At 49.8% G+C, this 21,103-nt stretch overlaps 1 protein-coding gene across 13 annotated transcripts in view; it reads left to right on the top strand.

The window, feature by feature from the left end:
- The window catches only part of CACNA1C (calcium voltage-gated channel subunit alpha1 C), a 656,633-nt gene that overhangs the window by 556,868 nt on the left and 78,662 nt on the right, over positions 1-21,103 (top strand). For 11 of the 13 annotated variants that reach the window (XM_058656022.1, XM_058656023.1, XM_058656021.1 and 8 more), the window contains 8 exons: positions 4,836-5,043; positions 5,863-5,983; positions 7,967-8,081; positions 8,709-8,829; positions 9,159-9,228; positions 14,543-14,675; positions 17,856-17,985; positions 18,960-19,019. In XM_058656022.1, the coding sequence (XP_058512005.1) occupies positions 4,836-5,043; positions 5,863-5,983; positions 7,967-8,081; positions 8,709-8,829; positions 9,159-9,228; positions 14,543-14,675; positions 17,856-17,985; positions 18,960-19,019 (958 nt within the window). Of the gene's footprint in view, positions 1-4,835; positions 5,044-5,862; positions 5,984-7,966; positions 8,082-8,708; positions 8,830-9,158; positions 9,229-14,542; positions 14,676-17,855; positions 17,986-18,959; positions 19,020-19,148; positions 19,209-21,103 lie in introns of all 13 variants that reach the window. The other 2 variants (XM_004578449.2, XM_058656024.1) reach the window with 2 other exon arrangements.

Below are 21,103 nucleotides of genomic sequence, written 5' to 3'. Positions count from 1 at the left end.
CCTTCAGGACCCACTCCTCCTCATGCCAGGCCCTGAAATGGGAGTGGGGCTCATGACCAGCAGCAGAGCCCCTCAGAGCCTTGAGGTGGGAGCTTCCAGCACACTAGGTAGGCTCTGAATGTCTGAATGCCCCCTGCTAAACCCCAGCCCATACCTGTACCTCCCCAACTCTGCCTACTGTCTTCCAGCCCCCACTCTTCCTGGGACACATGGGACCCCTGAGCCCTTTAAGGGATGTTAGGAAGAAGGGACACCATCATCCCCCAGTATCCTGAGAATACCAAGCTTCACGATGCAGAAGTGCCTTGTATAAAGTGGTATGGCATATGCAAATCCCCTATACAAATCCTTTTAAATGATTCTAGTCATCTCTAGCCTTAATGTACCTAATACAAGGCCAGGGCTATGTAACTAGTTGCCTTATGTATTACTTAGGCCTGAAGGGATGGGAGTCCTTTGTCTGCCAAAGAACATTTGGATATTTAGAACATCATCTGCAGGTCCTACAATATGATCAGCTTAACATGTGGTCAGCTAGAGATTGACTGAATGTCTTGTCCTGCCTATAGTTGCTGTAGTGAGACCAGACCAAATGAGTTTCAGGCCTCATACTGCCATGGGCCAGATCTACCCACTGCCCCAGCCTCAATGAGAATGAAAAACAAGTCTATATAGGCCTAAGTTTTTCTCCCAAATATTTGTAACTCACATTTGATTGACTGTGCAGGCAGGGAGCGAATGGACATGAAGGTCAACAGTGTTTGGAATTTCCCAGTGTTCAGCCAAATAATTCTGGGGAAGGCAGCTTGGACAATTGCCAGGATCTTGCAAGGTGGTTATTCTTTGTACTGGGGACTGAGAATAGCACCTCCCTGGGAAGCAGACGACACTCATGAGGATGCCTTAAATATGCTCCCTCCATTCCCGACACTTCCATGACTGCAGGGACCAACTAAGTGATCCTGAGCAGTTGCTGCTCCAGCAGGACTGAGGGGCACACGCTCCTATGGCCACCCCTAGGACAGGCTACCTTGTAGCTTAACTAGGTAATAATCCCCATGCAAATCCTGTGTGTCTAAGACATCAGATGCCAACAGGTTTAACAAAACCTGTCAACGTGTTAGCCAAGTCAAGTGTGACTCTAAAGTGAAAAACCATAAATTGGGCTTCGTAGCCCCAGTAGAATGAAGAGCATGGGTGGGGGAGCAGATATCACTGGGAATTGAACCAGTAGAGTAGGCTGTATCAGACCCATACCAAGGCAGACCAGAATATACTGTGGCTTTGAATATGCTCCATCTAGTCTCCTGTTACACAAATCTCTCAAGGCTCTGTTGAGTCTTAAGGCACCAGGGCTTCCCTTTACTGTAGCTGTGTTCCAAGGACACTGGTCCTTGGTCCTGTGGCTGATGGCAGGGAGAAACCATGTCAAGGCTGAACTTTGTATAAATTTTACCTGCTTTCAAAGTTGACTTACCTGACTCTGGTTTCTCCTCGCTCCATTGCTTCCCGTGAAGTCCATAGCACACAGATTTATCCTATGAAATGGCTTTATATTCTTCTAATAATAGATTGCTTGCCACTGAAACTAAGAAGATTTTGTCTTTCCCCTTCAGGACATGAATGATTGGGGTAGATATAAATTTAGTTATGACCCTCTCTGAGACAGAGAGGGAGGAGAGTGGAACATGTGCAAAGCACCCCAAAGCAGTTGATGCTGAGTTTTGAAGCCTGTTTTATTTATAGCAAGTCAAGGCTCTATTCTATACCTAGAATGAAGGAAGAGGACGAGGCTCTGAGTTCTTTGAAGCAAAAGGTTCATGAGATGAAAGCTCCCAATTCCAGGAGGGTGAGGATCTCTTCATGTTACAGAGAAGCAAGTAGACGTTCCCAGAGCCCCAACGTCAGGGAGAGAGTTGGAGAAAGAAAAACAAATAAAGATGAAAGGACACATGAACAATTGATGGTAGCTTAAAGCAAGAGAGGCAGAGCAAAGGAGTAGCAAAACTGAGTGGGTTGGTCAGTAAGAGAAAGAGCTTATAAGCAGGCTGCTGGGGGTGAGAAGATGTTAGGTAACAGAGGTGGGGGTGAGGGCAGAAGCCCTCAGATGTACCATGGTGAAGAGATGGATGGGGTCATGGTGGACAAAGATGGGCACTTTGGAGAAAATGACTCACAGCAGCTGGGGGATGGAAAAGAACAGTTTCCACCAAGGCAAGGGTCGGGGTGGTATGTGAGATGGGGACGGGGGCTTTGCAGCTGTGAGCCCCAACATCCCATGTGGATCTCTGTGGGTACCTCAGAACCTGTTCTGAAGGGATAATGGTGCTCTGGGCTCAGCTTTCCTCAGACCTCAGGATGGTCTGTGGCCTGGATGCTGGGTACTTGGCTCTGATATGGCTCACTCCTTCCAGCACTCCGTGTTGGTTTATGGATGTGTGTGTGTGTCACAGTTTTGACCCCTAAGGATAAAAGCCTCCATTAGTTTGTGGTTTACAAGCTGTTGGCTCCTCTAGTTTGCCACTAGCCAGTTATCCTAATGAGGAAAGTGATTCTGGTACATGATGAGGCCATTGGGTGAACTTTGGGGCATAATGCCAATGCCATGGGAGCCATGGGATGCTAATGAGGTAAGAGAGCGAAGATCTCTAAGCCTACTGGTCAGTTCAGCCATGTGGTATTTCATGTCACCCTGCTTACCCCTGAGGCTGTCACCTGGACATCTGCAAATCTATTTTTCTATCAGCAATAAATGGAGGCCTCTTACCCAACTACTTGAGCTAGCACTGCTGTCTTCCAGTCTGCATTAGCAGGAAGCCAGACTCAGGAATCAGAGCTGGGAATCAAACCCCAGTGCTCTAATGTGGGATATGGACATCTTGACCACTAAGCTAAATACCTGTTCCAGTTCTCACTTGTGCCAAAGATAAGAAAGACAGAAGGGGAAATCTCTGGGCTCAGAGCCTATTTTATTTCAATAAGACTTTCCAAAAGAAATAACATTTAAGAGCACGCATAGAACACATACAAATGAACGCATATTGAGTTTCTACTTGCAGAGGGGCTATGACTGGCAAGTCAAATTGAGCTGAAATGTGTGTAAAGAAGGGGGTTTTGAAGAGTCCCGCTTCATGGACAGGTGTGGAGAGACTGCTGCCTCCTGCATTGGACTACCTGGCTCAGGCTCTAGCAACGCTGACCCTAGGACACAACAAAACAACAGGGATGGCTCAAGTAGCTGAGTCCCTGCCATGGGAGACCTAGGTGGAGTCCCTGGCTCTAGTTTCAGCTTCAGTTCAGCCCCAATCATTGTGGCTATTTGGGACGTAGGTGTAAGCTAGTGGATGAGAGTGTTTTCTCTCCTCTCCTCTCCTCTCCTCTCCTCTTCTCTCCTCTCCTCTCTTTCTATCAAGAAATTAATGTAAAATTTGAAATAATTGTATAAGATGCAGATGGGGAGGAAGTTTACATTCATATCCAAACCACTGACCCATCTGCTCTGGCACTTAGCACAGAGCCCTTTCCTGGAGAAGTGGCCAAATGGTTTGGGGTGATTCACATATCACCCACCTAAGCTGATGGTGAACTGGAATCTCTGTTTTAAAAAAGGCAGATTAGATTTAAGGAAAGACGGAGAGGCAGAGAGAAAGTCTTCCATCTGCTGATTTATTCCCCCAAATGGCCACAAAGGCCAGAATGGAGCGGATCTGAAGCCAGGAGCCTAGAGATTCTTCCAGGTTTCTCACATGGGTGCAGGATCCCAAGGCTTTGGATCATCTTCTACTGCTTTCCCAAGCCACAAGTAGGGGGCTGGACAGGAAGTGGAGCAGCCGGGATACAAACTGGTGCCCATATGGGATCCTGGTGCATGCAAGGTTAGGATTTAGCCAGTGAGCCATCATGCCGGATGCCAAACTGGGATCTCTAGTGGACAACAGCAGGCATTCAAGGGAATGAGCAAGAGTTACAAGGAAATGCAATTTTCCTGTGTTTTGCACTTGAATGTATTAAGGGGTGTATCCCCTTTGCTACTATAGTGTGTAGTGAGTGGGACTTCTGCTCCAAGTATCCCACCCAAAGCCCCCACCTGCTGAGGGCAGAGCTGCCTACTTACTCACAGAGCACGCGTGTGCTGAGCCATCCCTGCATGCTACAGTGGGTATGTTAACAATCCAGGACTTCCTGAGTGTGCCTCCTTCTTAGAGTCCTGTGGGATTCTTGCTAAAAACCCAGACGTCTGGGTCCCACGCCTCAGGCAAAGAATCAGAGCATCCAGAGGAATGGCTTTGACAAAGCCAGCATGGGAAATTTGTGGAACCTGGCTTCCCCATGCGGGAGCGAATTTGTATTTCTGTGAGACACCTGTTGTCTGGACTGAACTCAGGGGGAAGAAAAGAGGTTTCTTTCTGCTTCAAGACCAGCAGTGGAGGACATTAACTACTAGCACCTTTGCAGCTGTGTGCCAAGCCCTATGCTGGGGGTGTCATCCTCCCAGTAGCCCATTGGAATATGTGTTGCTGGCATCTCTGCTCTAAGACAGGGAGACAGAAGGAGAAAGAGCTGAGCGACCTGGCAATGGTGCTCACAGCCAGGGGCTTCCAAGCCGGGGACCTTCCCTTCTCTATAACAAGATATGACTTGCCAAGCTTCACACTTTCACTGTGAACCTGGCCAGCCCTTAACCCCCTCCCAGCCTGGCTCCACTCCTCAGGAAAGGGAAGCAGAACAAGGATTAGGATTCCTTTTTGGGGCTTTTGCAGATGGGTGAGTGATGGAGGACAGGCTGGCCAGAGCAGAAGGAAAGGGCCTCTGACCTCTCCCATGCTGGACCCTAGGTACTGGAACTCCTTGAGCAACCTGGTGGCCTCCCTGCTGAACTCCGTGCGCTCCATCGCCTCCCTGCTGCTGTTGCTCTTCCTCTTCATCATCATCTTCTCCTTGCTGGGGATGCAGCTGTTTGGAGGCAAGTTCAACTTCGATGAGATGCAGACCCGGCGGAGCACCTTTGACAACTTCCCCCAGTCTCTACTCACAGTGTTTCAGGTACAGTTTCCTAGGGGAGGGTGGCTGACTACTGAGGAGGTGGGGAAGGGAGGAGGGCTGGGCCTGCAGAGGGTGGCCGGCAGCTCTGCCTTTGCCACATCACTGAGCCCCAGCAGGCCTTGGGTTCTCCTTGAGGTTTCCCTTCCTCCAGGGCCCTTAGAATTCCAGCCGGGGGCTGGGAGGGGGTGCACCATGCTGGGCGGATAAGTTTCATGGAGTAGTTTAGAAAATTCTCTTATCCATGGGACCCTGTGGTCAAGTAATAAATGGTGCGTGAGAGGCCCTGACTGCTCTGGTCGGGAGGAGAGGCTGGTGGAGCTGTGTCTTGGCTTCCCACATTCTTGCCCAGGGTTGGGGTGAAGATGTAACTAGGCCATCAGATACTAAGGTGTCACTTACTTGAGCTCAAAATTGATTTGATGGATAGGTTAAAATATGCAAGTGATGTTTGTTATAGGCTAAAATATGCAGAAGTCTTAATACCAGGAATGACTGGTGTTTAGCAAATGGGTTTGATATGGCTTAAAAACACATTTACAATAGTAAATCCTCCCCGGCCCCCAGAGCTAACTGGGGGTCACCTCATGCATTGTGTGTGGATGGTCGCAGGGGTCAGTCCACTCTGCCTGAGGATGAGTTTACACTCACCCAGGCTAATATCACAGAGTCCCTGGGGTAGAGCCTGGGGGCCAGGAGGAGGGAGAACAGTGGACAAGACATTCTGGACTTTTGTTGGCATAGAGGGGCAGGGCAGGGGAATTTTGGGGTTTGCTGTTGGTCTAACGCTGTGTCCCTTATTGGTGGGAATGTGTCATTCAGATCCTGACCGGGGAGGACTGGAATTCGGTGATGTATGATGGGATCATGGCTTATGGCGGCCCCTCTTTTCCAGGGATGTTAGTCTGTATTTACTTCATCATCCTCTTCATCTGTGGAAATTGTATCCTTTGCTGCTGACCCCGACCCCCTCAGCCTGTGGCACAATGCCAAATTGGTGTGCCTTCCAGGCCTGGCATAGGGCACAGAGCCCCAGGCACTCTGGCAAGCTTGGGGAAGGGAGGCGTTACTGCTTTGGGGAAGATACACGTCCTAGCCTAGGTCTGCTTTGGCCGCAGAGGCAGGTGTGGGTGGAAGCCCCTACCTGGGCCTGTTCAAGTGGCCGCCTTGCTCCACTCCTAGGAGGAGGGTTCTCATCAGACTCGAGGTGAACAATGACCCTAGTGCTGTGGCCTGATCAGCCACTGCCCTGAACTCCTCCGAGGAGTTGGGCACTGCAGCTATGGGAGGGAAGGTGGGGAGCTGTTGCACCTGCTGGGATCTAGGGTGCTCAGTGAAAGATGTCGAGCCTTTGTCCTTGAAATGACCTTGGTATCTCCTCCCTGCTTTTCGTTCAGTGTCTCTCCCTCTGAAGCTGCTTCCCAAGTTGGTTAGTCTCAGGCCGAGGCAGACAGCGAGCCTGGCCCTGAGCCAGGCCCCAGGAAGGCTATGTCCACAGGCAGGGAGGGAAAGTGCAAACGGTGCTGTCCAAGGCTGCAGGACTCAGACCCCAGCTACAGCTAGGGCATGTGTGGACAGTGGAGACTGCCAACAGGGCTCCCCACTCTCCAGCCAAACGCCATCCCCTGGCATTTCACAGGCTCTCTCTTGGCACCTGCCAGTGGCGTTCATGAGATGAGCCTCCCTGATGGGAATGGCTGAATTCTGAAGTGCTTGGAAAATCCAGAACTTCTGGACCTCTGAAACATTCCACACCATGAAACAGTTCCTTGCACAAAATGATTTAAAACTTTGTGGAAAGATATCGTCAGACCACATATGTGAGAGTACATCACAGAGTTCGTGGGAATGAAAAGATGCCTGTTTTGATGCACAGACCCTTTGAGACCCCTACCTTCTGAAAGTTCATGAAAAAAAAAAATGCATATTGTGAAAAACTGAGTTCGTTCCACTGGTCTTGAACATCCAAACTTCCTTTTCAGTTCTGTTTTTCCAGGCACTGTTCAGGAGTACCCTTGTATAAGGCATGTATGAAATACAAGAGAATTTTATGTTTACACTTAGGTCCCACTACCAAGGTACCACAGCATATCTAGGCAAATAGTCAAAACTGCAAAAGAAAAAATAGAAAGAACATCTGAAGCACTTCTTGTCCCAAGCCTTTTTGGCTCAGGGGTCCTCAACAGTCTGTAGGAGAATGCTACTGACTGGTAGGGGGAAATCACTCTGAATTTCATGCGGTGACACAGCCCTGGGCCCATGCTTCTGTGGAGGAAGCCATTGCCTGTTTGGGTTTCTCCTCTCCTGTGTGGAATATGATGGGAGTTGTCTGGGCACCTGGGAGAGTAGAGGCTAACTGGTACTACCTTGAAGATCTCTTTCTGTGCCAGCATTTCTGTTGGTAGAGGAGGCAGAATGGGGAGAAGTGGGCCAATAGGCTGCTTCGATTTGGGATTCTCAAGTTTTACCAGCTCCAGGCAGACCCACCAAGGGCCTTTGTATGTGCGGGTTCACTTGGAGATGTGGCAGGGACAATACGCCCACCTTCTCAGGGCCAGGCACAATGAACCACTCTAGGAGTAGTCTTTGTTCATCTAGACAATGCTGTTGACAGTGCCAGTGACAGCACTGGTCTCAACAGGGAAACATGAAATGCCACAGTTCAAGGGCAAGGCAGGACTTGCTGCCTCATTCCCACCCCAGGCTAGCCTGCAAATTCATCTGGTCTTATAAGCCCCACAGAAAGCCATAGATGGCTAATAGGGTGGTGGAAAAGGAAGCAGGAGGGTTGCTGCTGGTCTCACCTTGGTCAGGCTGCCTTCGCCAGGAATCTCTGTTCCCATGCATCCTGTCCCCTCCCTGTCCCCTGTGCTCTCCAAACACCCCAAGGCCAAGCATCATTTTCTTTAAGAATGGACACAAACAGATATCCTACTGAATGTGTTCTTGGCCATTGCTGTGGACAACCTGGCTGATGCAGAGAGCCTTACGTCTGCCCAAAAGGAGGAAGAAGAAGAGAAGGAGAGAAAGAAGCTGGCCAGGTAACCCTCTACACTCACCCAGGCCCAAGATCCAGAATTCTGGTTTTGGAAAACCATTGATTCCCACTGGTCGGGAGGGAGGCTTAGATACTGGCCTCTGGGGACCCCCACTCCTAGAAGGGTCCTGAGTTTGGAATTTCTGACAAAATCTTGGACCTCTGCTGATCCTGAGTGTTGCTCTAAAGCGGGATCATTGTAGTTTGCAATCCCAGCCAAGGTGTTGCATTTCCCCCTCCAGAGAAGGCATTGGAGATGGGAATGTAGGGTGAGGAAGGAGGAAGCCAGTTTTCAGAGGGGTGGCAAACATGCAGCTTTCAGAGTGAGGCCTCCTCCGTGCTGTGTACTTCATATCTAGTAAGAAGAACATGAGACTGACCCCCTTCACTGCGCATCCTCCATCTTGATGGGCTAGTCATAGGCAGTGTGTCCACATGGCACCAGCTGAGAGCTGGCAGGGCTGGAGGGTGGGGGCAAGCAGAGTCAAGTGCAGCCCAGCTCAATGGCACTTAGAATGTTTCCTGGTGGTGCCTGCAAGGACTGTGCTCCCAGCAGCCTAGCGGACCCCATGGAAGCTCGCTGTCACTCCAGTAAACATCTGTTTATCTTTTCTTCCTGCTGACCGGTCAGGACCGCCAGCCCCGAGAAGAAACAAGAGGTAGTGGGGAAGCCAGTTGTGGAGGAGGTCAAGGAGGAGAAAATTGAGCTGAAATCCATTACAGCTGATGGGGAGTCCCCACCGACCACCAAGGTGAGTTGCCATCTCCCCCAAGAAGCTGTGGGGCCATGGCTGAGGAAAGGGGTGAGGCCTGGTCTTTCCAAGAGGAAAGAGGGAGGCCGCCGAGGGGAAGCAGTGGAGAATAAAGCCCATGCAGTGGAGGAGGAGAGCTGGGGGAACAAGGAGAAGACACCTGCTTTGGTCCCAGTGTCTGCTGTTATCCTGAAGGGAAATGTGTCAGGGGACAAGGACACGTTTTTGAGCTCAGCCCCTGATTATCATCGCAGTTCCAAGGCCACTCTGGGCCTCTAACACTCTGGAACACACCTAACTTCTTCTTCATCTCTTTCTTGGCTGCCTAGATCAACATGGATGACCTCCAACCCAATGAGAGTGAGGATAAGAGTCCCTACCCTAACCCGGAAACTACAGGTACCAGTCCCACTGAACCTTGATCTCAATGTTAAGTACACATGGCATTAGCCATGAATTATGGAGCAGTGGCTCCAGTTTCTTTGTACGGATATGTGGTACTGTCTAATGGCTCCTGTCTCTGTGTTTGTTTATAGTTTCTTTATAGTGCTCATATGAGGCTGGATTAGATGATAGCTGAGCAAGGCTTCTATGTCCTTTGGAAGCTGGATTCTATATACCACAGGGTGCCTGGCATTCTCTGTTGGTTAAACTCATTATTACACTTTACTAGTATAGCAAGTGTTGCTGTGTTCTCACTTCTGCCTGTACCCTTAGTTAGAAAGCAGAGCTGGGTACAGGGGTGGCCACCACCCTCACCCCACATCCCACCTGGCAAAGCACTTTCAGGTCTCTTATTGTAAAATGAGCTTACTCTGACCCTGTCTTCTCCTGCCTCTGTTGGACATGTGAATGGGATTTTAATGTCCCAGGTCTTTGGCTCTCCTTGAGATTTACTTGCCATGCTTTCAGAAGTCTCACATCCCATCTGAGCCCCAGGCTTTCTCTTGCCTTACCCAGAATGAATGATGCTGATGTTGTCACCTAAAGCTTGGAGTCAGACTCACAAGGTCAAAGTATCTGTGTGTGTGTAGACCAGACTGGTCAGCAGGTGCAGTGATGGGATGTTTTCCACCTCTGACAGTTCTCTGCAGGGACACGTAGGCTCCTTCTGTGATCTTCCATGCTCAGTCTTGCTCCCTGACCCCTGTTCCCTGAGCTAATTAGGTAACAGGATTGGGCATCCTGGGGCTTAGACAGAGAGGTCAGCAGGTGGATGTGTCCATGTTGGGAGTAGTTTGAAGTCTTAAAGCCCTTTGCAGGAGGTAGGGAGAAAGTTGTGTTGACTGAATGAACAAACCTTAAAGTGACATTTTTTAAATAAATGGGGGAAATTGAATATGGACTGGGAAATACATGACTGAGGATGGTTTTTGTTCATCTTGTTGATACATAGAAAGCTTATTCTACTTCTGCTTTTCAAGTGCCCAGATGCTTTTTTGAACATCTAGCTACACTTGAACAGCACAAGAATGGAAGCAGAAGAGAGAAATGGAGCAAGATCTGCAAAATGTCAGCGGTGGCTAAGGCGAGAGTGTGGGGACTTCCTGCTAAGCTCTTAGGTGTATGTTTAAAGTTGACAGGAAAGGGCAGTAACGCAGCAAATCCCTGAGGGTGTGGAGAGGGTCTCCAACATGCCACTTCCTGGCTCACAGCAGAGAGAGGATATGGATCCACCGTCTCCTCACAGCCGCCATCCACCCCTGCCACAGTCAGGCCCAAGCCATTGCCTCCCTCCTACACGGCTGTGCGGCAGAGCTCCTGCATCTAGGACAGTCATCTCAAATTCTGTTATTTGGAATGCACTCTTGGCTTTGTTCTTCTTCGTGGCTCTAATGAAATCAAAGAGGAGAATGTCAAGGACAAAAACAAAAAATGATGACGACAACATGGTCACCATGGTGGCCATCATGGAAATGTCCCTCCCATAACCCAGTAGGCTATGCAGATTCTTGGAATCCTTGTGTTTCTGAACACACACACAAAAAGCTATTCCCACACTCTACTAAATCTGCAGGGTTCTTGGGATTTTTCGGACTGTCTTCTTCCGTCTTGCACTCCCTTGCCTTCATTTCTGTTGGTCCCAGGCATCTCTGTGCCTTTATTTTGAGATCAGTGACCCACAGATAATTGAGGCTCTCCTACTTTCAGCACCCAGGAACCAAATTATGGGCACTGCCATCAACCATGGAGAAGTTCGCTCACGTACTGCTTATAAAGCATCTGAATGGGCCAGGCAAGGAAAGGTCAGTGGAGAGACAGTTAAGAATCCTGAAAGCAAGACAGTCAAAGAGGTAGTAGCATCAGGTGATGTGAAGATGAAGAAAATCCAGGGCTGTGCTAAGATATCTGAGCAGGACGGGTAGCTCTGACTGTGTGGTTGGTGAAGAACTCTTGAGCAACCATGACTTCTATGCTGGAACCCGAGTCATTTCAGGAAATCAGAGGAAAGAGGTTGGGATCTAGCAGGTGTGGAATGTTGGATGAGAGCTGTGGCTGCGGAGGACTCCAAAGAGAGGCGGGGAGTCTGGGACAGAGAGAACAAAAGTAGAGAGCCAGCCAGCTGGTGAAACTGGAAGAGCAGCCAGGAGCAGAATCGGGCGGGGTGTGGTCTAGGGTCAACAGGGTTCCCCAGCCATAGGGCGGGGTGTGGTCTAGGCTCAACAGGGTTCCCCAGCCATAGGGCAGGGTGTGGTCTAGGGTCAGCAGGGTTCCCCAGTCATAGGGCCGGGTGTGGTCTAGGGTCAGCAGGGTTCCCCAGGCATAGGGCGGGGTGTGGTCTAGGGTCAGCAGGGTTCCCCAGTCATAGGGCCGGGTGTGGTCTAGGGTCAGCAGGGTTCCCCAGTCATAGGGCGGGGTGTGGTCTAGGGTCAGCAGGGTTCCCCAGCCATAGGGCGGGGTGTGGTCTAGGGTCAACAGGGTTCCCCAGCCATAGGGCGGGGTGGGGTCTAGGGTCAGCAGGGTTCCCCAGCCATAGGGCGGGGTGTGGTCTAGGCTCAACAGGGTTCCCCAGCCATAGGGCGGGGTGTGGTCTAGGCTCAACAGGGTTCCCCAGTCATAGGGCGGGGTGTGGTCTAGGGTCAGCAGGGTTCCCCAGTCATAGGGCGGGGTGTGGTCTAGGGTCAGCAGGGTTCCCCAGTCATAGGGCGGGGTGTGGTCTAGGGTCAGCAGGGTTCCCCAGTCATAGGGCGGGGTGTGGTCTAGGGTCAGCAGGGTTCCCCAGTCATAGGGCGGGGTGTGGTCTAGGGTCAGCAGGGTTCCCCAGCCATAGGGCGGGGTGTGGTCTAGGCTCAACAGGGTTCCCCAGTCATAGGGCGGGGTGTGGTCTAGGGTCAGCAGGGTTCCCCAGTCATAGGGCGGGGTGTGGTCTAGGGTCAGCAGGGTTCCCCAGTCATAGGGCGGGGTGTGGTCTAGGGTCAGCAGGGTTCCCCAGCCATAGGGCGGGGTGTGGTCTAGGCTCAACAGGGTTCCCCAGTCATAGGGCGGGGTGTGGTCTAGGGTCAGCAGGGTTCCCCAGTCATAGGGCGGGGTGTGGTCTAGGGTCAGCAGGGTTCCCCAGTCATAGGGCGGGGTGTGGTCTAGGGTCAGCAGGGTTCCCCAGTCATAGGGCGGGGTGTGGTCTAGGGTCAGCAGGGTTCCCCAGCCATAGTCCACAGTCAATGGTGAGAAGCAGCACTGGGACAGGCAGAAGACTAGGCATGGTTCAGACAAGACAGTGGCACAACCAGGTGGCAGTGCTGGGCTCCACTTTGCAGGCTGGACCTACTGGGTTTTTAACAGCTTAGATGCTGGAGAGAAGGATGGATGAGGGTGTTTCTGGGATTTTCTGTCAGAGCCAGTAAAGCGAAGAAACCTTACACTTTTGACTCTGCACCACCTGCCTTTGTTTTAGCCAGAAGGAGGGAGTGTGTGAAGGCATGGCTGGCTCTGTAGAACTGTCTTGTTCAAGCCAGATTGATCTGCACCTGACTTTCCTTTGGTGAAACCCCCTTCCTTGGGGAGGAGGGCAGGGAGTGGAGATGGAAGTTCGATCAGCAACAAGAAATAACGGTTCCTGTGTTCTGGGCATGACGTCTCCATCCTAGGTCCCCTAGCACACAGATAGATGGGTCCAGTGCCCTGAAAATCAAGTGTCTGCAGCTTTGTATACAGATTGCCCAGGCAGTGAGTACTGCTGGGATGGTCCTTCTCTGGTGTACAGGTGCGCAGGGAAAGCTGGATAAAGGAGACTGTTTAGAGGAGGGCTTCCAAATCTCCGTTTCAGAGAGGAAGATGAGAGTGGTTCTGATGATAAAGAGAGAAGTTGGAAAGATGAAAGCACATAGTGAGTGGGTTTGTTCCCTGGGGTGGCCAGCATAGATTGCCAGACACTGGGCATTTGGCCTTGTGGTTAAGAATCCACTCAGGATACCCACCTTCTATGTCAGATTGTCAGATTCCCAGCTTTGGCTCCTGGCAGCAGCTGACTACTTGCCAGTGGAGATCCTGAGAGTTAGTAGGGATGTTTCAAGTGCTTGGGTTCCTGTCACCCATGTGGATGACCTGGATTGAGTTTTAGCCTCTTGACTGCTCTGGCCCAGTCCTGTCTGTGGTAGGCATTTGGGGGAGTGAATCAGTCAAAGGAAGGGCTCTCTCACACTTAATTTGCCACACGTTGGACCACTTAGAAACAGAAATGCATTCTCTTACTGAAGTTCAAAATTGGGGTGCTCTTTCTGGAAGGTTCTAGGGAAAATCTACATTGACCTCTGCCTGATGTCTTAGGCTTGCTGGCAAGTCTTGGCCTGTGGAGGTATCCCCCCAGCATCTGCCTACATCTTCATAGGCCTTCCTTCCTTGCAGGAGCCACTCAGCCAGAAAGAGAAGAATTGTGATTCGGATCAATACCTTTGGCTAGAAAGTCACTACTTTAAAAAAAAAAAGATTTATTTATTTTTATCAGAAAGGCAGATATACAGAGAGGAGGAGAGACAGAGAGGAAGATCTTCTGTCCAATGATTCACTCCCCAAGTGACCGCAATGCCTCTTGCTGCGCCAGTCTGAAGCCAGGAGCCAGGAGCTTCTTCTGGGTCTCCCACGCAGGTGCAGGATCCCAAGGCTTTGGGCTATCATCGAATGCTTTCCCAGGTCACAAGCAGGGAGCTTGATGGGATGTGGAGCTGTTGGAATTAGAACTGGCATCCATATGGGATTCCGGCACATTCAAGGCAAGAACTTTTTAACTGTTAGGCCACCGCGCCAGACCCAAAAGTCACTACTCTTAACTCCCATGCTGTCACCTTCTCTCCTCTAAACATCTCTGCATACCTGAGATGATGGGATGGGTGGTGTTTCTCCACCTGAGCAATGGACTTGAAGGCAAAAGAATAAGTGTTTGACATTGGTTCTCATTGAATATTGCCACTGAAATGGAGAACCAAGGGCCTCCTTTAACGGGGGGTCAGCCTTTGAATGAGGGACCTGTTATGGGCAGTGTTAATGTTCTATTATCCCTACATGATTTTTGTTGTTGTTTCAGAAGTGAAGAAAGTATTGGTTTTAAATTCTTGGTATTCTCTAGGATAGAGTTGGTTCCAGGGAGTTCACAAGTCAGTTGGACCTTACCTTTCCTCTACCTGCTGCCTGTAGGAGAGTCTCTCTCGAAGCAGGAGACACAGGGATAAAAGTACAAGGAGAGTTGGAGTCACTTCAAGTGCTGCTGTTTTGCCTGCAGGCGAAGAAGATGAGGAGGAGCCTGAGATGCCTGTTGGCCCTCGCCCTCGGCCACTGTCCGAGCTGCACCTGAAGGAAAAGGCTGCACCTATGCCGGAAGCCAGTGCGTTTTTCATCTTCAGCCCCAACAACAGGTGCGTGGGAAAGGTGGCCACAGTGGGACTGTGTTCTGTCCATAGCACAGGCCTAGCAGATACCTGTGTCTTCCTGTGTTGTGCATTGGGATTCTTCCAAATCCACAATCCACAACTTGAGTAAACAGATGCTGGTTTATGGGAGAGTACTGAATTCTGAATCAGACAATCTGTGTTTATTTTTCCTCGCCACTTTTAGAAATGTACAAACTCTGCTTTTTTCTTTTTGCTTGATTCTCCCTTGATAGTCTTTTGAACTTAATAAAATTAGACTGTAAACTTAGTAAAGTACCGTAGTACTGTAACTTATAAAGTTATACTTTATAAATGTATTAATATGTATTGATTTATATATATAGTTATAAACGTATTAAAGTTACTTAGTAACCTTAATATTATAACTTAGTAAAATTAGACAGTATCTTACACCTCCCCTTTTGGACAGAAGGACCGTAGACTATTTTAACTCAATTTCTTCCTATTTCTGTTACTGCTGATTAGTGTTTCAGTCCTAACCTTTATTTGTCAATAGACAAGTGAGATGTTGTCATTATTACTATTTAGGCCATAAGGGGCGGTGTGAAGAGAAATCTTTCTTGATTCATTCATTCTCCATGTGAGCCCAATGGCCCGGACTGGACTAGACTGAAGTCAGGAACATGTACCTCCATCTAGGTCTCCCGTGGAAGTGGCAGGGCCCCAAAGACTTGGTCCATCTTTTGCCGCTTTCCCGAGAGCATTAGAATAGAGCTGGATTGGGCCTGGCATGGTGGCCTAGTGGCTAAAGTCCTCGCCTTGAGCATACCGGGATCCCATATGGGCGCTGGTTCTAATCCCAGCAGCTCCTCTTCCCATCCAGCTCCCTGCTTGTGGCCTGGGAAAGCAGTAGAGGATGGCCCAAAGCCTTGGGACCTTGAGACCTGGAAGAACTCTTGATTCCTGGCTTTGGCTCGGCAAAGCACAAGGCATTGCAGTCACCTGGGGAGTGAACCATCAGACAGAAGATCTTCCTGTCTCTCCCCATATATATATATATATATATATATATATATATATATATCTGACTTTGCAATAAAAAGAAATCTTTTTTTTTAAAGAATAGAGTTGGATTGGAAATAGAGCAGCCAGAATTCAAGCCATTGCTTATAAGGTATGCAGGCCTTGCAATGGCACCACAAAACCAGCTCCCTTACCACGTGTGTGTGTGTGTGTGTGTGTGTGTGCACATGCATACACAATCCAACCCATTCTTCAGCAAACATTTTCTTTCTTCCTAAAGTGCATTCTTTGAAAATTGTTTTTAATTCCTTTATGGAAAATCCACCATGGCTTCTGTTAATGATTGCTTTCTTGCTCTTCAGGGGTCACTTTGTTATCTATAAAATTATTCTACTGTGAAATTGTGACTCCAATAGTAATTCCTCAGTTAATAGCCTACCTGCTTTTATTGCATTCTGCTGGCTCTGAAATGGTACAGGTTTACTACCATATCTTCTGGCATGCATCTCTTTTCATTTATCTTATATCTCCTTGGTAGATGGATTCATGTTTCTTTCCAATAGAACATTTTGAGCCCTGATCTTTAAATAGTGGATCTCCTTAATTCTTTTATCTTTCCTTGTGGCACTCCAGTTAATTCTGTTGGACCGTCTCATCATGTCTTCCCTATCTCCTATGTCTTTATCTCCCTTCTCTTTCATTATCCTAGGTGATTTCCTCAGCTATGCCTTCCAGTTTCATAATTCTCTTTTTAACTTTGAATCACTGTCTGAATCAGCTTTTATTGATGATTATATTTTCTCATGTTTATGTCATTAAAAATGTCATATGTGGTTGTTTTATATTCTATCTGATATTTCCATCATTTGGGGGGGGGGGGGTCTTAAATCATTTAATTCTTTTTTAAAGCAAAGATTCGTTTATCTGAAAAGCAGAGTTACAGAAGAGAAAGAGACACACAGAGAGGAGTGGTTAAGGGAAGATTATCCATCAGTGTTTATTCCCCCAATGATTGCGGCAGCACTGGGCCAGGCCAGTTCGTGATCTCAGAACTTCATCTTCTTTAGCAGGAGTTCTGATGATGTAAACTGGGACTGGGTGCGGGGTTTTCTTCCAGAGAGCCCTTGGCTCAGCTTGAGTCCCAGGCTCTACAGCCATGCTTATTTTCCTGGCAGCATTGCTGCTGTTAGCTTCTATCTTCAGGCAGCACTGCCCTTCCCTGGTTAACTGAAATGCCAGAAGCAGAAGTCTGAAGGCCTGGGTTCAAGTCCTGGGCTTCCCACACTGCTTACTGTTTGTCTAGACAAGCCCTCCCTCCTGCACTGTTGTCATGGGGAGAACGTATCTAAGCCACCAAGGGCATATAAGGAGTGAGCACTGGTGTGCAGTCACTGTGCAGAAGTCCAATGGGCAGTTCTTGGCTCTTGGCATGGGTATCTGCAGGTAGCTCTGTTGTTCCCTGGGCATAAAAAAATAAGAACTAAATACCTTAAAGTGGGTTTTCTTTATATTAATTAAGAAAAGGAAGAAAACATGTTCCAGCTGCTAATGTCACAGAATCTTGTGGATTCTCAGGCAGGCGTCTCAGACAGTATGCCTCCCAAGGCCAAAGAGAGTTTGCTGTTCTGCCAGGGCCTGGGGACCAGCTGGGTTCTGTGGAGGTGTGCATCACAGGGATGGGCTAGGATTGGCCAGAAGATTTCAGCTACGGGGCCTGGCACAGTAGCCTCATTGCTAAAGTCCTCACCTTGCACGTGCCAGGATCCCATATGGGTGCCATTTCATGTCTTGGCTGCCCTGCTTCCCATCCAGCTCTCTGCTTTTCGCCTGGGAAAGCAGTAGAGAATGGCCCAAGGCCTTGGGACCCTGTATCCACATGGGAGACCTGGAGGAGTTTCCTGGCCTCTAGTTTCATATTGGCTAAGCTCTGGCCATTGTATCCATTTGGGGAGTTCATCAGTGGACAGATCTTCCTCTCTGTCTCTCCTCTTCTCGGTATATCTGACTTTCCAATAAAATGTCAGATAAACAGTTAGGTTACTCGGGTTAGGGTTAGGGGGTTACTCCCAAAACACAAGCTCCTTTTACAAGCCAAGGCAAAGAATGGAGGGGATCAGGTCTTGAGGCCCCTGGAGCAGCTCTGCCTGTGTGTCCTGACAGCTCTGTCTTCTCTTCTGGCAGGTTCCGCCTCCAGTGCCACCGTATCGTCAATGACACAATCTTCACCAACCTCATCCTCTTCTTCATCCTGCTCAGCAGCATCTCACTGGCTGCCGAGGATCCGGTGCAGCACAGCTCCTTCAGGAACCACGTACGCTCCCCACGCCCTCCTCCCAGTAGTGTCCCCTTACCCAGCACTTCTTGTTGCTAACTTCATTGTCCCACCAAATTGCCCAGGTTCAAATCCTCAATCCAGGTCCACCATCTGCATTACTCTAAGGGCTTAAAGTTTTGGTGGAAACACACCCTAGGGCCACCAGCAAGTAGGAGAGTGGGCATCTGAATGCTTGGGGCCACTTGGGGAAGCATTTAAGATCAGGCCTGCCCCTGCCTGGTGGATATTCTCCCAAGACGCTCCAGTTCCTTGTACACTTACAACAGTGTGGCCACTGGCTTCCTGCCCTGTTCCTGACCAGAAGGGGGGACATCAGCCAGTGTGAGGACCCAGCTGAGAGGAGGGAGAGCCCCAGAGGAGAGCTGCCTCTGGAGATCCAGCCAGTGCCCTGCTGGACAGCAGTAAAGGCTGGAGTGAGACAAAGTCTGGGAGCTTTATCAGATCCCAGCCTGTGGGCATGACTTAAATCAGACCCCACTGACCCGCACAATAGTCCTGCAGCCAGCGGGGGACCAAAGCTGTCTGACTGAACTTAGAGATGTTGGTCATTGTGCTGACCCAGCACCTGAGGTCTTCTAGACCATTCTCCACCTGGATTTATAATGCACCTTCCCACCCCCCTCCCCGACCCCGCCCTGTTGACAGGGTCCCGGTGGGCTGAGTTGGGTCTCTTAATAAATCAGATGAATGAACGTGTGTCCAACCAGAGGCTATTGAAACCTGCTACCAACTGAGTCCTGCTCTGGAAGCTCATGAGTCTGGGGACTCCACACTGTGCCATTCAACGGACCCACTTAGGACCCCATGCCCCCAGCTGTCCATCTCGCAGCACAGGAGGGGTGCCTTGTTTTGAAGTGGGGTTCCTTTGCTGGTGACCCATCCATTGACCTCTCCTGCTCTGCTTTCTCTCCCTCCCATCCCTCCCACCTGGTTTCCTTTTTGTTTTGCAGATTCTGTTTTATTTTGACATTGTTTTTACTACCATTTTCACCATTGAAATTGCTCTGAAGGTAAAGCCTGATGACCTGCTCTCTCCTTTGGCCTCTCTGCTCTTGCTGCTGCCTGTGGCTAACACACACGCTCGTGCTGATGTTGGGGTCATGGTCACGGCCACTAATCCGATTCTGCTTATTTTTCAGATCCTAGGCAATGCAGACTATGTCTTCACTAGTATCTTTACATTAGAAATTATCCTTAAGGTAAAGCCACCTGAGCCACGCCTCCTGCTCGTCTCTTGCTTTGTGTCCCTGTGCTCTGTCCAGCTGTTCTATTCTGTTTGCCTCAACCTCTCCTTACCTGCTCTCAAGCCTGCAGTGGGAAGAGTTAGTACCTGTCCATCTGTGTTGTCCTCAAAACCTGGGTCCATGAGAGCTTCCTTTCTGGCCACCCTGGGGCGGTTCATGACCTGGAGGAGGTACACAGCTGAAGGTGTTGCCATTAATGCTGCTGTGTCAACTGGTTGGACCCTGTGGCCATCAACAATGCTCTCACACATGCTCATACACACATAGCTAATGCTCGCACAAGCTCTCAATACACTCACAAGTTCACACACACGAGCATACACACATGAGCTCACACATGTGAACTCACACACCATACAACTCACACACACACACACACACACACACACACTCTCTCATACACACACACAAGAGCTCTCACTGTCTCCAGTTCTCCATGACACAGCTATCCTCAGAAGTCTCCTGACTTCTTGCCCAGAAGGAATGCCCGCATGGTCCACCAAAATGGACTGCTTTGGGGGGCAACCAGGAGTCATTTTACCAGTGTTCTTGGATTACCATTGCACTTTCCTCAAGACTTAGGCCAGACCTCAGGCCTAAGCTAGAGTCAGGCAAAATCTAGAGCCCATCTGCCCACAGAGGGCTGTCGGCAGGTGAAAATAGGTAGCTTCTGACTTCTCAATCACCTACTGAAAAGTTTGGTGATAATTCCTTTTGGCCTATACCAGACAGAGGGGAAAACGTATTGCCATCTCAATACAGGGAGTAAAGTGGGAAGCAGGTGCCAGCTGGTGCTCACACAGCCAGGCCCCTGCCCTGCTGGCAGCTGGTCTTGTCCTCAGGCCAACTCTGAGCTCCTAAAGTGACAAGTGGCCAAGCCAGTTCATCTGAGGTCCAGGCTGCATTTGTGAGACCTTGGTCAAGCATGCTTCTCTCAGAGTAAGGTTCAGACTGCACGCTTGCCCAAGGAGACTTGCCTGCAGTGGCTCAGCTCTGACAGCATGATCTCCTTCTTCACCGCCCCCATCCTGGAGGCTGGCATGAGCTGATGTCCACACCCACCCGGGGTCACTGCCAGCCACACACCCTTCTGCTCTGGGAAAACGCCCAAGCCCTGCCCAGCCCAGGCCCTATGACACCCGAGTAGAAGGTGATTACAGGGAGCTTCCACTAGCTTCTATCCTTTGTTCCAGCAAACTAAAAGCGTAGTGCGGACTTCTCCTTCCAGCTCAGGGAGAGTAGATCTGGACTGGGTTCCAGGACCCTGAGTTGTATTTCTGGGAACCCCTTTCCCAGACTGAGCTGCTTTTCTTCCTGGACCTTAGCCTTAGGGCAGCCAAGTTCTTTTCCAAAGTAAGTGGAGCTGAGGCCAGTTCTTAGGGCCCTGTGGGTCTTGGCGGTGCTATTTCTCCTGCAAGTGGAGGTGAAAGTCTCATTGTGAGTGTTGTCATGGCAAGCCATCTCCCTGTCTCTTCTTCCTCCCAGGGTCCTTTGTCTGGCTGGAAGGCCCTGCCCTCGTAGCACTGCACAGGACCACAGTGGCTTTCCACTAAAGGATCTGGGACAAGCTGGATCTTAAAACTCAGAGGCTATAAGACCACATCACTGGCTAGCATCATGCTCGGACTGTGACATAGAGGAGAGAGAAGTAGAGTCATGGCCAATATAAGGACATGCAAAGGACAAGTTGCCACTAATACCCAGAAGTGCTGTGGAGGGAAGTGGTGCTTGCCCATGGCTGAACAGGGGGGCATGTCCCTGCCCTCCTCACTCATGAGCCTACATCCCATTCCCATTCCCTCTGTTGGCTGGAAACACCCCATCAATGGGCTTTCCCTGGGGGAATAACT

Source organism: Ochotona princeps, chromosome 27, assembly GCF_030435755.1.
Source record: "Ochotona princeps isolate mOchPri1 chromosome 27, mOchPri1.hap1, whole genome shotgun sequence".
NCBI lineage: Eukaryota > Metazoa > Chordata > Mammalia > Lagomorpha > Ochotonidae > Ochotona > Ochotona princeps.
The sequence above is the reverse complement of the archived record's forward strand: the minus strand, read 5'-3'. Positions and strand labels throughout refer to the sequence as shown.